General features: G+C 55.1%; 3 protein-coding genes across 4 annotated transcripts in view; 2 read left to right on the forward strand and 1 right to left on the reverse strand.

Annotated features, from left to right (window-relative positions):
- Positions 1 to 27: 27 nt before the first annotated feature.
- Positions 28 to 2,599, forward strand: KCNE3 (potassium voltage-gated channel subfamily E regulatory subunit 3). The gene is made up of 2 exons (XM_082053499.1): positions 28 to 198; positions 1,332 to 2,599. The coding sequence occupies exon 2, from the start codon at positions 1,345 to 1,347 to the stop codon at positions 1,660 to 1,662; it is 318 nt and encodes a 105-aa protein (XP_081909625.1). The 5' UTR covers positions 28 to 198; positions 1,332 to 1,344; the 3' UTR covers positions 1,663 to 2,599.
- Positions 2,600 to 3,323: 724 nt separating this feature from the next.
- Positions 3,324 to 13,943, reverse strand: LOC309435351 (uncharacterized protein; the record flags this gene model as incomplete). Its single annotated transcript, XM_082043501.1, has 5 exons — positions 3,324 to 3,466; positions 7,860 to 8,014; positions 8,878 to 9,142; positions 11,591 to 12,488; positions 13,842 to 13,943. 4 exons carry the CDS (start codon positions 13,941 to 13,943, stop codon positions 8,008 to 8,010), a joined length of 1,272 nt encoding a protein of 423 aa, XP_081899627.1. The 3' UTR covers positions 3,324 to 3,466; positions 7,860 to 8,007.
- A 139-nt stretch (positions 13,944 to 14,082) lies between these two features.
- PGM2L1 (phosphoglucomutase 2 like 1) overlaps positions 14,083 to 14,447 on the forward strand; it is a 51,251-nt gene continuing 50,886 nt past the window's right edge. For both annotated transcript variants that reach the window (XM_082043299.1, XM_082043298.1), the window contains exon 1: positions 14,083 to 14,393. Coding sequence is in view for 1 of the 2 variants with exons in the window: in XM_082043298.1 (XP_081899424.1) it covers positions 14,283 to 14,393 (111 nt within the window). In the remaining variant the exon portion in view is untranslated. The remainder of the gene's footprint in view (positions 14,394 to 14,447) is intronic.

The following is a 14,447-nucleotide window of genomic DNA, read 5'->3' on the forward strand; positions in this document are numbered from 1 at the left end:
TATCCGGCTGGGGTGAGAGGGCCGTGGCGGGACCTGCGGGTTGGGGACAGGCTGGTGGCCCGCTGGGGCTGGGTGGCTTTGGCAGGTGGCTCTGCCCCGGGAAGGGGAGGAGGCTGCGCGGCACTCCCAGCCTGGCCGGCATCCCTGCCCGCGATGCTCCAGTCCCGGCGCAGCCTGGCAGCAGCGAGGGCACCGCGGGTGAGTGCGAACCCCCTTCCCACCCCTCCGGTCCCCCCTTTGTCCCCCCAGCCCCTACATCCCTCCCTAATATGGGGTCCCCCCATGCTGCGCCTCCCCTCCTGGGATAAACCCCAATATTGCCCTAAATCTCCCAAATTCAGCCTTGAAGACACTTGGGGCTGAGCCCATCCCTGTGGGCTCGTGGCTGCTCGGCCCCTTCCTCCTCCTCACTGCCTGCAAGCTGCACCCTGAGTTTTGGGGTGACCCTTTATTTTGGGGGGGGGTTAATCTGCCTGTGCACGGGGCAGAGCTGCTGGGGTGCTCGGGAGTTTGGGGGAAAGACTCTGGGTGTGCTGTGCCCCAGGGGACAATGGCAGTTTGTGGGGCTGGTGGGTCCCGAAGGATGGCACACATGGGAGAAAGAGCCTGTGTCCCCAAGTCCCTTCCCGTGCGCCCCAACTCAGAGGCTCCAGCCAGGTGTGAAGGTGCATGAGGACACAGAGGGCACATGGGGCTCCAGGGTGGGCTGGCAGTGGGGACCCTGGGGGGTCAATGGGGGTCTGGGACCTACGGGAAGTCCCCGGGGGGGTTTGGGGCAGCGACCCCTTGGGATGGGTCCACTGGGGCACGTGGGGAGCTGTGTCCCCCTGCCGGGGCGATTGTCATTCCTGGCCCTGGGTGGGGACCAATGGGGAAAAAATGGGGGTCTCTGCTCACCCTGGGGGTGAGTGGGGTCAATGCATGGCAGGATCGGTTATTTAGGATTGGGGACCCCAGACATCACGCCCCCGGGGTCACTTGGGTGCCAGCTCTGCACCCTGCAAGCCCACTGTCCCCCCACTTCTCTGGGGGACGCAGGCTTTGAACTCAACCATCCCCTAGGACAGCTGTGTCCCTGACTGTCCCCAGCTCTGGGGAGGAGAGGGGGGCAGGCAAGCGCCCCAAAGCTCTTGGTGGAAGGAGTGAAATGTGGGGAGGGAACTGCTGCAAATACAAAGCCCCCAGTCCTACTGTTGCTGTGTGGCAGAGAATGTGCTTCAAGGACCATTTGGGGGTCATTGTTGGGTCCAGCAGGACATCCCTGCTATTGTCCCAGGGTCACTGACACCACAGGGACAGCCCTGGCTGAGCCTCCCTGTCCTTCCCCGCAGCCTGGAGGAGGACATGGAGGAGAACAACCAGACGGAGACCTGGCACCAAAGCCTCCAGATGGTGCTTGATGCCTTGAACCAGACGCTGCAAGGGGTTGTCCTCTGTCCCACCGACCGCCCGGCCACCACCGCCGCTGCCGCACGCAACGCCAGCACCCGCGCCGCCCGCCCGGGCCGCAACGACAACGCCTACATGTACATCCTCTTCGTCATGACGCTCTTCGCCGCCACGGTGGGGAGTCTCATCCTGGGCTACACCCGCTCCCGCAAAGTGGACAAGCGCAGCGACCCGTACCACATCTACATCAAGAACAGGGTCTCCATGATCTGAGCCCGGCCCTGACGCCTTGTCCCCTGCGAGCTGGTGGCTTCGAGGGTCACGTCGCTGCTGCGATGGGGCAGCGCTGCCGGCCAGCCTGGCCCCAAAGCTGCTGGAAACCCCCCCCGGTGTCCCCATGGAGTTGCTGAGCCCTGGTGTGAGCAGCGTGGGGACATCCTGGCCAGGCTACGGCTCCTGTCTGGCAGGAGGTGACAGGGTATGACCCACGGGCAGGTCCCGGTCCCGCAGACCCACCTCGGCTGAGCCCCGTGGGGACGGGGAGGGCAGGAGCAGCTCCTTTCTCATCGTGGCCCGCTGAGGCTCGCAGTGTCTTCAAAGAGAAAATTTTACCATTTCCCCACTTGGATCAGCCAATGTTGACCTCCGTGGGTGGCTAGCAGCTTCGTGACATGGGCTAGTGGGTTTTTCTGGTGCTAAAACCCTGTAATTTTTGAGTCGGGCTGGGTGCTGCTTTTCTGGTGGGGAATTAAAGGAGGTGGCGGTTTCCAACGCGGTTGCGTTTGCTTTTTCTCCGAGTGAAGTCGGTGTCGGGGGGATCTGTGGGACACCTCTCCATGCTGGTGCGTTGCCCTGGCTGCCCAGGGGGTGCTGTATGGGCTAAACCTGCTCCCTGTGTGCTGCCGAGGGGACACCAAGGTCAAACCCTTGGTGGCATCGAAGCCCCAGGACATGAGATGCTTCCTCCCCGCCGCGGAGCATCGCTGGAACTGCGGGCACACGTTGCGGTCGTGGCCCGAGCCCGGCCAGAGGCATCCGGCTTCACACGTTCCCGAAAGTCTCCCCGGGCTCCGGACAGTGATGCTGAAGTTTTTCCTGCTTCCTTCCTGCTGTCGGCTGTAGCTTTGGCCTTTTGTACCGCAGGTCCCAAATGTGTTTTCCACAGGGCGAGGGCGCAGCGGTGGATGGGAAGGGGATGTTCTTGGGTCCTGCTGGGCTCCTTGGCTTTGTCTCTGCTTTTTAAACTGGCCAGGTTTGGGACTGGCCTGTGGAGTGGCCAGTGGCCAGGACGGTAAATGTCCTCATCCTTCAAAACAGGCTGTGGTGCAGCACAGGTGACCCGGTCTCTTGCATGTCTTAACCTGTTAATAATGGCATAATTAATGTCTTTAATTGCAGCGAGATTAGCTGGCCCAAAGGGGCCTTTCTGCATTCAGAGGTTAAACACGGCTGCGATGCCTGAGCCCAGACAGTGACGCCAAGCCCCAATCCCCAAAATAAAGCTTGGGGTAGAGCTGGAAATCTTGGCACTGGCAGCACTGGGACGGCAGCGGCTCCACGACCAATTCCTGATCTCCCACACCCTCGTTTTGTGCACAAAACCCAAGGCAGAGGGTTTGGGGGAGCCCTGGGGGGGCTGCTGGCTTTGGGGCTGAGCCCACTGTGAATTCTGAGCCGGGTCTGTGGTGCCGATGGGGTTTTCCAGGGGCGCAGGGACAAATGCCACCAACGCCCCCCGGCACCTGGCCCGAGCGGGAAGTAGCTCAAGAGGCTTTGCTGTGTTTGTCTTGCGGTTGCAGTGCTGGGAAAGGAAAATAAACCCTTTATCTGCAAATAAATCAAGGGAATCGGGCCAGGCGGGGACAGCCGAGACAACAAACCCTCCGCTGGGTTGGTTTGTGCCACACACACTGCGTGGGGGTTTTCTCCACCTCCATGGAGGTCCCTGTGCTGGGACTGATGACAAAACCCCCAGTGATGTGGTCTGCTTGCCTCTCCTGGTGGCCACTGGCCCTCCTGGGCGAAGGGGGTGGCTGGGATGGATCTGGTGACCGCAGAGTCCCTTCTGCTGCTGTACCTGTGGGGGACAACCCTGTTACAGGGTGGCATGTCATAAAAAATGGAAAAAAAAAGCTGCTTTTCCCTCGTCCAGAAGATCCTAAGGGAGAAAAGCCTTCCTGCAAGAGGGCTCATGTGGTGATCATTATTCACCCGATTTCTGGTCCTCCCTTCCATCCCCGCAATTAAATTCAGACCAGAGCCTGCAGCAGGGCTGGGGGATGCCCTGGGTGTCCCCATTCAGGCCTGGGGCTGGAGGCCAGCGGGCTGGGTGACAAGGTGCCAGTGCCACCTTGTGGCAGCTGCTTCAGGGTCCCTGCGCCACGGGCACCTGCTCCTTCCCAGAGAACCCTGTGGACTCCATGGGGCTAGAGCAGCAGGGCTAGTCCTCATGGGCCCCATGGCTCTGGGTTGGCTGGTGTCCCCATGGGACCCACCAGGCTGACTGGTGTCCCCATGGGACCCACTGCTCTGGGTTGGCTGGTGTCTCCTTGAGACCCACAGCTCCAGGCTGGCTGGTATCCCCATGGGACCCACAGCTCTGGGCTGGCTGGTGTCTCCTTGAGACCCACAGCTCCAGGCTGGCTGGTATCCCCATGGGACCCACAGCTCTGGGCTGGCTGGTGTCTCCTTGAGACCCACAGCTCCAGGCTGGCTGGTATCCCCATGGGACCCACAGCTCTGGGCTGGCTGGTGTCTCCTTGGGACCCACAGCTTCGAATTGGGTGGTGTCCCATTGGGACCCATGGCTCTGGGTTGGTTGGTGTCCCCATGGGACCCACTGCTTTGGGTTGGCTGGTGTCTCCTTGAGACCCACAGCTCCAGGCTGGCTGGTATCCCCATGGGACCCACAGCTCTGGGCTGGCTGGTGTCTCCTTGGGACCCACAGCTTCGGACTGGCTGGTGTCCCCTTGGGACCCATGGCTCTGGGTTGGCTGGTGTCCCCATGGAACCCACGGCTGTGCTGTCCCTTGGGACCCACAGCTCCAGGCTGGCTGGTGTCCCCTTGGGACCCACCAGGCTGGGTGGTGTCCCCATGAGACCCACAGCTCCAGGCTGGCTGGTGTCCCCATGGGATGCTCAGAGGGGTACAGAAACATGAGGATACAGGGGGTGTGGATGGATTTAGGAGCCTCATGAAATGGGTTTGCTTCAGCTGGCGGAGGAAGGATTTTGGGACTAATTAGGTGCTCAACCCAAAGCTCAAGAGATTCCTCGTCAAAGCCAATTGGGCTCTGGCCTCACTCCCTGTGCTGCAGCCCCAGGAGCAGATTTCGGGGTAACACTCATGCAGTTTGTTTTAACAGCACGGAGATGCACTCAGGTGCACAGAGGGGAGAGCTGGGGCAGCGCTGGCCTTGCCTGAATCACTAAATCCAACCATACAAATCCTAGCTGCCTACATTTTAAGCAATGCAGCTAGGAAAAAAAATAATAGGGCTCATGGGAGGCCAATTTATTTAAGATTTTTTCCCTCAGCACACAGCAATGAATCACGGATGAGGCGATGTCTGTAGTGGTTTGCCAGGTACTTAGAAAAGGATATCGAAATGTTGTGTGTCTGGGAAATTCAGGCTGACCTTGCATTAGCGAAGCGATGGTGGGATTGTTGGAGCGCCGGGAATTGCAGAGGCCTGTTCCTGGGACTGCTTTGATGCTGGGCATTTCGATAAGAAGAGTGTAAGGTGAAATGATAGCGGCGCAGGGGCTGATAGCGATGGTATCACCAAGCGGCGGCAGCGGGTATCGGTGAACGATTAGCTAACAGCACAAGGTGCCTCCAGCAGTTTGTGTTACACTGGTTTTGGCTGGTGAATACATGGCACAGAGGCACTGAGGTGTGGGAAACATTAAAGAAAATAAAGGGAGGGAAAGGAAAAGTGCTTCATGGAAAACAGTTTGTGTTGAAGGGACCTTCCCAGCTCCCCCAGTGCCCCCCCTGCCATGAGCAGGGACATCTTCACCAGCTCAGGTTGCTCAGAGCCCCGTCCAGCCTGGCCTGGGATGTCTCCAGGGATGGTTCAGCCACCACCTCTCTGGCCAACCTGGGCCAGGCTCTCACCACCCTCAGGGCAACAATTTCTTCCTCATGTGCAGCCTGAATCTCCCTCCTTTAGTTTCAAACCATCACCCCTTGTCCTATCACAACAGGCCCTGCTCTAAAGTCTGTCCCCATCTTTCTTCTCGGCCCCTTTAAGTATGGAAAGGCTGCAATAAGGTGATGTTTATCTGCTAATTCAATAAGTGCTCGCTACTAAGGAGTCCTAACGAGCTCTGTTTGTCCCATGCAACGGGCTACAATTAAATGCTAAGAAGTAGGGATGGAAAAGCTGAGGAGGGGACTAATGGCCATTCATACATCAGTGGCAATCACTGCCCATGCAAAATGGGACATGAAGCTTTAATGGTGTCCTGGCCACACAGGTACAATGACATGGGGCTCAGTGCTGCAGGTGTCGGGTGAAAGCCCCGCGGCACAGCTCCGTCTCCTATGGAAACATGAGTGGTTTCAAGCAGTGACATTAACTATTCATTATCTGCTACCTTCCTCTGGAGGGACAGCAGAGGTGATGTCCTCCCACAAGGTAACTCCACCAGCCCTGCTCCGAGATGAGGGTGACCATTGCCTGTGGTGCCTTAAAAGGATTTTCTGGGAGGTGACAAGGTCATTATAATGGGAAAGGGGCTGCTTCCAGACACACAGGCTCTTCCTTCATGTCAGAAACCCTCAGTACCCAAAACACATCCATTTCTTCTAAAGATATCATTTCCTCTCACCAAAGACATAGCCTGTTCCTTGCTGACAGCCCTGTAGCATCACAGCTGGAGTGACACCCTTGTTCATAGAATCCCAGAATGTGAGGGGTTGGAAGGGACCTGGAAAGCTCATCCAGTGCAATCCCCCCATGGAGCAGGAACACCCAGATGAGGTTACACAGGAAGGTGTCCAGGCGGGTTGGAATGTCTGCACAGAAGGAGACTCCACAACCCCCCTGGGCAGCCTGGGCCAGGCTCTGACACCCTCACCAGGAACAAGTTTCTTCTCATATTTAAGTGGAACCTTTTGTGTTCCAGTTTGTACCCATTGCCCCTTGTCGTGTCACTGGTTGTCACCAAGAAGAGCCTGGCTCCATCCTCCTGACACTCACCCTTTCCATATTGATCCCCGTGAATGAGTCCCCCCTCAGTATCATTTTCTCCAGCTCCAGAGCCCCAGCTCCCTCAGCCTTTCCTCACACGGGAGATGCTCCACTCCCTTCAGCATCTTGGTGGCTGCGCTGGACTCTCTCCAGCAGTTCCCTGTCCTGCTGGAACTCAGGGGCCACAACTGGACAAAATATTCCAGGTGTGGTCTCCCCAGGGCAGAGTAGAGGGGCAGGAGAACCTCTCTGACCTACTGACCACCCCCTTCTAACCCACCCCAGGTCCCATTGGCTTCCTGGCCACAAGGGCCCAGTGCTGGCTCATGGTCACCCTGCTGTCCCCAGGACCCCCGGGTCCCTTTCCCCTACACTGCTCTCTAATAGGTCGTTCCCCAACTTACACTGGAACCTGGGGTTGTTCCTGCCCAGATTCAAGACTCTACTCTTGCCCTTGTTATATTTCATTAAATTCTTCCCTGCCCAACTCTCAGCCTGTCCAGGTCTCTGACATGTCCCTAAAGCAGCTCTGACGTTCGCTCATGCAGCGTTTTTCACTCACAGCCCTTCACTGAGCGGTGCTGGGTGCAGCATCCTCTCTCGCCTAAGCCAGATAAGTCATTTTACAATCATTTTTTTTTATTTATTAAAGCACACGATGGAAAAATGCAGCATTCAGGAGACTTTGGCTCTCTGAACCTCTGGGTACCATCTCCCTTCCCCGGCATCTGGTACCGCGGTGGCCCAGCTGCCTGTGTGCGCTCCCAAATTGACTCTGAGAGGTACTAAATTAATTAGTGGAGGAGCCCTCAGCAGGCAGAGCCAGAATGTGCAGGCTACATCGGGCCCTCTCTACATGACATGTTGCACTCAGATCCTGTCCTCCTTTGCACTGTGGCTGTTCCAACAGCGCAGGTCTGTCTCTCTCCCCTTTCTCTGCTCTTTTTTTTCCCCTTTTCCTCCTCTGTTCTCATGCAGGAGAGGGGAAAGGGAGACCTGGGGTCAGACCAGCTGAAGGATGATATATAGCAGTGTTATCAAAAGTCTGGTCATAAAACTAACTGCTGGGATTGTGCAATAACGGGGCAGTTCAGTTCAGCTTGGCTGCCCTATGGGTACCTATAAAACCTGCACCACATGGTAAGAAAAAGCAGAATTTCTTAATAAAGATCAAGGCATCACTTATTTTATTGACAATCAGGAAATCCCAGACACTCAGGATCTCATGTAGAATGTTTTCGGCGCAAATTTTCACATTTCTACGCAACTTACCCTGTGCTTTGGGACTGAGAGGATAAATTTGGATGAAAAGCCTGATCCATTCTCCTTTCTTGTTCTCTCCAACAAGCCCATCCCGTCTCCTTCCTGCACATGGATGCGGCTGGTGGACAACTGCTCAGCAGAGCACGCGCCGCGGCTATTAATACCTAGAGGGGAGGATTAAAAATAACCAGGTCTGCGTTCGGTTGCTGGTTTGGAAAGGACACGCATTGATATACAAGGGGCCTGGTGATCAAAGCGGCTTCTCTGGGGTGCTGAAGCCAGAGTGAGCGGGAGGCACTGAAATTTTCCCCCAAAATAACAACCCTGAAAGGAATCTGTGAACCGGGGAGATGATATTGCGGCAGCGGCGAGGAGAGCAGCTCCATGCCCTCCGTTAGGGCTGAGCAGTGGATTTTCCAGCTGCACATTCAATACTTCATTTAAAGTGTGGGTATTTAGGGTGTTATGCTCCCGAGGAAGCCAATGAGTGTGTTGTCAGTGCCAGAGGGTGCAGGATCAGGCCTTCCCAAGGCTGACAACATGAAGCACAAGGGACAGCTGCAGAATTTAAAAGCCATTTCTTAATCTCAGCAGTCCCTGTTTCATCCTTCTCACCTGCCTCTCCACTCCCTTTCTTCGTGCTCTGCTTGCAGGCTGCCTGCGCTTCTTCAGGACAAAGCACTTTGGCTGCTTTGAGCCCAGATAGGATTAAAAACAGTATTCAGGCCCAAAAAACCACCCGCCCCTCCTGGTGCAGCGTGCGGGGATGTCATTACTGCCCACATTTAGAGCTGTGCTGCCTTTCTGTTGATACTGAGAGAAATGAAAGGATGGGACTTGCTGTGTTATTAGCAGGTAACCCGAGAAGCAGAGGAGAACAAGGGGTTCAGGATGCATAAATAATAAAACAAAAGATGTTCAGCGGAGCGAGGGTGCGCACGGTGCCCGCTGAGAGGCTCAGAAGGATGCGCTGGGTTTATCCCGCATGACCCCGGCTAGCTGTGGAAACTGGGGGCAGAAAACCAACCTGGGATATGATGAGAGACCTGGGATGTTTGCAGGCGATCTGGAATAAACAACATGCGGCAAAATTGCCACGGAAACACTGCTGGGTTCAGCCCTGAGGCTCTCGGCACTGGGCTGGCAGAGCTGCGCGATCGACAGAGCTAATCCGGTTTGTTGTGGGCGAGGATTTGGTCTGCGGTACCAGATCGCTGATGATGCTAACGTGACTGTACAGATGGTTTTTGTTTCTGATACTCGGTGACATCGCTGTGTGCTTAACCAATTTTCTGTGGAAAAAACCAAAACGAAACACGTTGGGAAGAAAAAAACATGTGCATCATTGTTTAGGGGTATGATACAGATGCTGGAAACCCAACCCTGCCAGGAAGACGGATACATTTAATCATATAAGCAAGAACAGATACGCTCTTTACCCCTGCATTGCATATCTGGAAATTCCAAACAGGAGCTATATGTTATCAACGGGTCTTTATTAACTTCCATTATTTTATTTATATTAGAAAAAAGTCTAAATTTGGGGGCACAGACTGTTGCAATTTGGGAACTCTGGGTTTCGTAACAGCGGCGCAGAGAGCAGGGACCTTCCCCAAAAGCATGACTGATGCACGCCCACAGTCATATATATGCATATGTGGATGCACACACTCATTTTGGCCAGGAATAAGTTTTACCCAACCCAGCTGAGCCCCGGCACGGTCCCCGCTGGCTCTGGCAGCTCCCAGCACACAAGCAGGCGGCTGTCAGCAGCCTGTCAACCCTTCTCCTCCCCGCCTGCCTTGTACTCATCGCTGGCAATGTGTCCCCTCCTGCGTTTTTTAGCCCCTCGACTGTTTGCTGCTGCTCAGTTTGGTCTGAGCACATTGTGCACCAATCGGGCAAAATGATACGTGAGGGTGAAGCATTAAAAATGTTGCCCTTCCTTCACTCGCCAATAATTTCCTATTTTCTGGCTTTTCCCTACGCTGTAAGGACTGGAAGTTTTGTTGCTAGTAATAGGTGAAAATGGGGATTTCTGCTGGCAATGTGCACAGACAGTGAGTGCGGGGGGCTGGGAAATCATGTCAAAGTGCCCGTGAGAACGGCAAAATACCAGCCCCAGCGCAGTGCAGTCCGGAGTTGTGCCGGCTTCTTCGTTATCGCTCTCTGTGGCAGCACGAAAACAGATGGGACTCAGTTTAACCCTCCTGTAGCGACGTAATCAGCTTTAAAAATTCTTCTGGTGGCTGGTTAACCCTCAAATACATCGGACTTAAGTTGTCATCTCCCATGAGGTCGGTGTTTTCTCCAGGCCGACATAACAAATCTCCATAAGCACGATCTAAGCTGTATCGCCTGTAATCTTTTTAGATGATTTTTGTATGGGCTGGAGCTTTTAAGGCTGCCCAGCATTTGCTAAACACATGGTGGATTCTTGGAGCTGCTAACCAAACTTTCCCATAATATTTGGAAGCCAGATCGTCCCTCTCTGATTTTGGATGCATTTGTGAGATCCTGAGAAGTTTCAAATCCCGCTAAAGAAATAACAGGTGAAGACTTTCATCTTCTATGAGACTGTTTTATCTGCTTTCCAGGGAAATAATCATGGAGGCGCGTTGACATCTGAGAGAATGATAATTATTCTATCTAGATATCTGAAGGGAAAATCCTGCTTTTAATTACAGCTAAATAAACGAGCACTGATAATAGAAAGTGTAGGCCTGGCTGCCACTGTCCTGTGCGAAACCACTTGATAAGGTTCAAGGTTTCATGTGCAGAAAGAATCTGCCTGCAAAATATCATCATTCAGAACAATTTAAAACTCTCATTAAGCACATAGGGAAAAAAAATGAGGCAAGAATTTAAGCATTTGAAGTATGAAGTCTCATTTTAACAACATTTCTTCCTGCCTTTGCGAATAGTTACAGGGTTTTTGTAAGAAACGCTCTTTGGAGAGGTATTTAATATGGCCATTGTCCTTTTTTGGGGGAAGAAAACAAAGGTTTTATGGGCTGGAGCTCCTGTTATGCTGGGCTCTGGGCTTCTTTCCTTGACGACAAAATACAAAGGAGGAAAAAAGAGCAGGTAAGGTATGAAAAGCAGGTGCTTCACCTCATGCTGACTCTCAGGTGCAAATTCACCACAGGAACCACCCTGAGATCTGGAGAAAAATGTGCCAGCATCTGGCTGTTTGGGACATGGTTTTAAATGGACTGCCAAGCTCAGGATGGCTTCAACACTGCTACAGATGCTGCCTCTTTGTGCAGAGACGTGGGAGAAAGGGAAAAAAACCCCACAAAAATAGGAGAGGAACCAACATGGGGGGTGGGTGGCCATCTATTATCCTGATTTCCTCACCCTAACTTCACCAGTGTCCAAACTCTTCTCCTTTTATGCCAGAAACAACCTCAGGAGAGTCCTTTAGTGATAACAGAACACTTACGTTGCCTTCCTTATTTCTCCTATCTTCGTCTTCTGTTGACTTCGAACAGTAATTGACTGTAATAGCCCTATTTAAAGGTTCACCTCCCCACAGTCGAGTCAGACCTCTGGAATGGAGGATTTGTTTGTGTTTGCAGCCAAGAGGTCTCTTCAGGACACTGACTTGAGAGCTTTGAAGGGAGGAGATTTTAAATTGAGATTTCCAGGCTTTCTTAGGTTGGATCGTTTCCTGCTATATTCAGTTTTCACCAACATCTTTTGCTGTGCTGCTTGGGTACCCCAAACCACCTCCCCACCTCTTTGCCGCCCCTCTGTTGTGTCATCTTCTTCCTCCAGTTCCTCTATGCACCTCCTCCAGGAGCCTGGGCCGCTCCCAACCCAGCGTTTTGTACCTCCCTTCACACCCAGCATCCCCTGGCCACCAGTCCCGCTGCCCTCTGCCCATCTTCCTGAAGCTTCGCATCCCTCTGCAGTGCCCGCTGTCACTATGGCAACCTCTGAGAGGATGCTCTGCGGGATGAAGAAATGCTGCAGGTTGAGGATGCTCTGTGGGATGAAGATGTTCTGTAGGATGAGGATGCTCTGCGGCATGAGGACACGCTGTGGGATGAAGATACACTGCAGAATGAGGATGCGCTGCAGGATGAGGATGCTCTGTGGGATGAGGACATGCTGTGGAATGAAGATATGCTGTGGGATGAGGATGCTCTGCGGGGTGAGGATGCTCTGCGGGATGAGGATGCTCTGCGGGACGAAGATGCTCTGTGGGATGAGGATGCTCTGCGGGATGAAGACGCTCTGCGGGATGAGGATGCTCTGAGGGATGAGGATGCTCTGTGGGATGAAGATGCTCTGAGGGATGAGGATGCTCTGTGGGATGAGGATGCTCTGAGGGATGAGGATGCTCTGCGGGATGAAGATGCTCTGCGGGATGAGGATGCTCTGCGGGATGAGGATGCTCTGCGGGATGAAGACGCTCTGCGGGATGAGGATGCTCTGCGGGATGAAGACGCTCTGCGGGATGAGGATGCTCTGCGGGATGAAGATGCTCTGCGGGATGAGGATGCTCTGTGGGATGAGGATGCTCTGAGGGATGAGGATGCTCTGCGGGATGAGGATGCTCTGTGGGATGAGGATGCTCTGAGGGATGAGGATGCTCTGCGGGATGAAGATGCTCTGTGGGATGAGGATGCTCTGCGGGATGAGAATGCTTGTGGGATGAGGATGCTCTGCGGGATGAGGATGCTCTGCGGGATGGAGATGCTCTGTGGCATGAGGAAGCTCTGTGGGATGAGGATGCTTGTGGGATGAGGATGCTCTGAGGAATGAGGATGCTCTGCGGGATGAAGATGCTCTGCGGGATGAGGATGCTTGTGGGATGAGGATGCTCTCTGGGATGAGGATGCTCTGTGGGATGTGGTCACTGCTGTGGCCTTCTGCTTAGGGACAGGCAATTCAATTAGAACTGAAGAGGCCTGGAAGGCGAAGCAGGGATTATGGTTTTCCTCCTAATGGCAGTTTAATTGCTGCTTCTGCAGCCTGTCTGGAAATGATCTGAGCAATGGGCTTGTCCTCCAGGGTAGCACTGTTTCCATTATCCCTTCAGAGGGAAGAGATGATGCACTTGATAGTGCTGAATTCTGCCTCAGAGGCTGAAGGAGAAGCACAGCCAGGGAGGTTTTTAGCTTTTCATAGAACCACACAATGGTTTGGTTTGGGACCTTCAAAAGACACCCAGTGCCCCCCCTGCCATGAGCAGGGACATCTTCACCAGCTCAGGTTGCTCAGAGCCCCGTCCAGCCTGGCCTGGGATGTCTCCAGGGATGGTTCATCCACCACCTCTCTGGCCAACCTGGGCCAGGCTCTCACCACCCTCAGGGCCAACAATTTCTTCCTCATGTCTGGCCTGAATCTCCCTCCTTTAGTTTAAAACTGTGTCCTATCACAACAGGCCCTGCTCAGAAGTCTGTCCCCATCTTTCTTCTTGGCCTCTTTTCAATACGGAAATGCCGCACTAAGGTCTCCCCGGAGCTTCTCTTCTCCAGCTGAACACCCCAACTCTCTCAGCCTGTCCCCCAGCAAAGCTGTTCCAGCCTCGCATCATTGCTGTGGCTCCTCTGGCCCCTCTCCAGCAGGTCCATGTGTGTCCTGTGCTGAGGACCCAGAGTTGGACCAGCACTGCAGGGGGGTCTCATGAAGATCACCCAGGAGGCAGAGAGCACAGGTTCGGTGGTGTGGTAAGAGATATACTGTACATTTTTTTGTTTTCATCAAGCAAAAGCAGGAAGCCTCCCCCCGGCCCTTCCCGCCTCCCCCCTAACCCTGCACAAGCCTCCTGAGGGCCAAGCGCTCTGTGACACTGGTCGCCAATGCTCGTTATTACCACACTGAGCAGCCCCGGGGGGGGACAGGATGGAGCCGAGGCCACTGAAGGGAGGGACACGGCTACCAGAAGCGGTACGGGACGGGAGAAGCCGGGACCCCGTCACCTCGGCCGGCTGAAGGCAGCGAAGCCGCTGCCCCTCAGCCCTGTCCGCTTCCCCTCACCCTCTGGCAAACCGGGCGCGCCGCGGGGGCTGCCGGGAGTTGTAGTTTCTTCCCGGCCGCCCGCCCCTCCCTTTGCGGCGCTCGGACTACATTTCCCGTCATGCATTGCCGCACGGCCAGGGAAGCTGACGAGGCGGGATTGGCGGGGCCGCGGCGCGGGGGGCGTGGCCTCGGTTGTTGTCGAGCGGCGGGCGGTGCGTGGGGCGCGCGCCGCTACCGTTACCGGCTGAGGCGGCGAGCGCCGTCGGGAGCGTTGGGTTGAGGTAAATAGCGGCCGCCTCCGGGAGCCCCCGGCTCTCCCCGCTTTCCTCGCGTACTGGGGTGCCGGCACCGCCTCCCTCCGCTCTTCCCCTCCCTCAAGCGATGCGCGGTGCCGCGGCGGAGTGAAGAAGCGAAGCAGCGAAGCCTCCGTCGTCCCCTCATCATCCACTCCCCGCAGACATGGGCGAGTGTGGAGCCGCCGGGGACGTCAACTCCAACGTGCTGATCTCCTGCAGCACCGGCGATGAGCAGCTGGATAAGGCGGTGTGGCAGTGGCTGAGCTGGGACAAGGTGGGTGTGTGGCTCCGCTTGGGGGGTCGTCCACCCTCCCGGGGTTGTTTTGTC

Source organism: Streptopelia decaocto, assembly GCF_964273445.1.
Source record: "Streptopelia decaocto genome assembly, chromosome: 1".
Classification (NCBI taxonomy): domain Eukaryota; kingdom Metazoa; phylum Chordata; class Aves; order Columbiformes; family Columbidae; genus Streptopelia; species Streptopelia decaocto.